Source organism: Nannospalax galili, unplaced genomic scaffold (assembly GCF_000622305.1).
Source record: "Nannospalax galili isolate Female #2095 unplaced genomic scaffold, S.galili_v1.0 scaffold3699, whole genome shotgun sequence".
Taxonomy (NCBI): Eukaryota; Metazoa; Chordata; class Mammalia; order Rodentia; family Spalacidae; genus Nannospalax; species Nannospalax galili.
In genome coordinates, this window is record NW_008342037.1 from 84,079 (window position 1) to 86,370 (window position 2,292).

Below are 2,292 nucleotides of genomic sequence, written 5' to 3' on the forward strand. Positions count from 1 at the left end.
TTATCCACCTAGCCTACTGGTCTGTATTTTCCTTCATATGTATTTGCATTTTCTTACATACTGTTGCTATTATGTTGAAGCTACATTTATATAATGAGTTTCATATCAAACTGTTCTTTGTGTTTTATATTATAGTTGTATTGTAGGATAAGAAATTTTTTTTTGTCCAAAGGACTTTTAGAATTCAGAACAAAATCTGTTCAGTCCTAGACTGTTTAGAGGACAGCAATTACTGCTTCAACATCATTACTTGCTTAAGATCAATGCTGTTCTATAAGAGAGAAAGTTTATTATGTTTCTAAGAACTCATTCTTTTGAGCAATATTGTATTTAAATAGCAATGAATGAAAATAATAGCACACAATTTAATATATCTATTTTACTTACAGTCCATCATTCTCCTCTCTCTACTTTGTACATTTATGCATCTGTTTTTATATGGAATTTAAACATCATTTGATGTGTCTTTGGATTTACCTTAATGTTTTTAGAACACTTGATCAACACAACAATTTCTGGAACTTCCCAAAATTTTTACTTCCTGTGCTGGGTTGTGCATACTTTCAGAAAACTTCAGATTATATCATCAGTGCTAATGTTGATTTTTCCATTTACTTCATAACGGCTAACATATTCTCATTAAAGTATCAAAGACTACTTGATATTATGTGTTAAGGTTGGAAAATTGGTACTAGGTACAATTGTTACTCCTTGTTACTGTGAAAGAATCAAGTCTCTGATCTTTTTTCTACTTCATTTCTATTCAAACAGTGTGGCATTTTACCTAGCGCCTTATCATCTTAAGTGATACTGATAGAATATATTCTTGTAAGGCCTAACAATAGATCAGATTGATTCAGAATTTATATTTTAACTAGCTCTATAGTTAATGACATTAGCATTTGAAAGCACAATATTTCTCCTTGATAACTTTCCACATACGCTATGACCCCATGTGAACCAAACTCAGCAAATGTAGATTACTATGTTCAGATCCTGAATTTATATCTTATACTCTAATATATCATGTATTATGATTATAAGAGTATCATTTCATCTTGTTTCCACAGAGTTAGAGCATTCATGATAGATGGGGATAGAGAGATGATTCGGTAGTTAAGAGCTTTGGCTTCTCTAGCAGGGGACCCGTGTTTACTTCCAAGCAGCAATATGGTCCTTGGCGGGCATTGCATGATATGGGTGCACTTATATCCCTGCAGGAAAAACACTCAGACACATAAAAATAAATAAAATTTCCAAAACATTTAGAAAACAAAATATATTATAGAATGTGACTATACTGGAAAGAATCTTTCTCCATAATTCAGATGACTCATCACATCAGAATGTTTCCCCAAGTTCCTTACATCTCCATGTATTCAGGAAAGCAGTCTGCCCAGTGGCACATGGTAAAAGTGACATTTTTTATTTCAGGCCATGATGACATTCAGGGATGTGACTGTTAACTTCTCTGAGGAGGAGTGGCAATGCCTGAACTCTGCTCAGAGGGCCTTGTACATTGATGTGATGTTGGATAATTACAGTAACCTTGTCTCAGTGGGTGAGAATAACTTTCTCTAGAATTCCTTATTCGTTCTTTCTTTGATCCAACTTTGCAGGTTGTAAACTCTGTGTGGAACTCTGTTAGAAACTATAGGAAATTAAGGAATTCTCATAGCAGGAAAGAACATTTTCATACTATTTTTTTTTATCTTATGTTTCCTTATTTAGGTGTATTGAACCTCCTTCATTTTTGTCCCATGATCTCAGTGGGTGAGAATAACTTTCTCTAGAATTCCTTATTCGTTCTTTCTTTGATCCAACTTTGCAGGTTGTAAACTCTGTGTGGAACTCTGTTAGAAACTATAGGAAATTAAGGAATTCTCATAGCAGGAAAGAACATTTTCATACTATTTTTTTTTATCTTATGTTTCCTTATTTAGGTGTATTGAACCTCCTTCATTTTTGTCCCATGATAAATACACTAACTCAGTTTCAGATAATATTGTCACCCATGAATTACAGTTCCATTTTCATTCTTGATTTAACATAGCTATTATTAAAAGAACTAAATATATAGAGAGAAATTTTCTGCTAAATATTTTTAAAGTTCTGAAAGCAAGTAACAGTTGAAATCACTTCTAGGTTCGTCTGTTGTGTTGTCTCTTTCCTGAGGACAGCACTGCTTGTCTTTTTTCAGTGAGTCCAGTGCTTGTCCTGCACCACTTTCTTAAAAGAAAATTTTTTTTTGAAACAGGGTCTCCCTGTATCCCTACCTCACCTGATATCAAT

The 2,292-nt window shown here is 33.3% G+C and overlaps 1 protein-coding gene across 1 annotated transcript in view; it reads left to right on the top strand.

The window, feature by feature from the left end:
- Positions 1–1,440: 1,440 nt before the first annotated feature.
- LOC115071223 (zinc finger protein 566-like) overlaps positions 1,441–2,292 on the top strand; it is a 5,275-nt gene continuing 4,423 nt past the window's right edge. The window contains exon 1 of the mRNA XM_029565812.1: positions 1,441–1,561. Within this exon, the coding sequence (XP_029421672.1) occupies positions 1,441–1,561 (121 nt within the window). The remainder of the gene's footprint in view (positions 1,562–2,292) is intronic.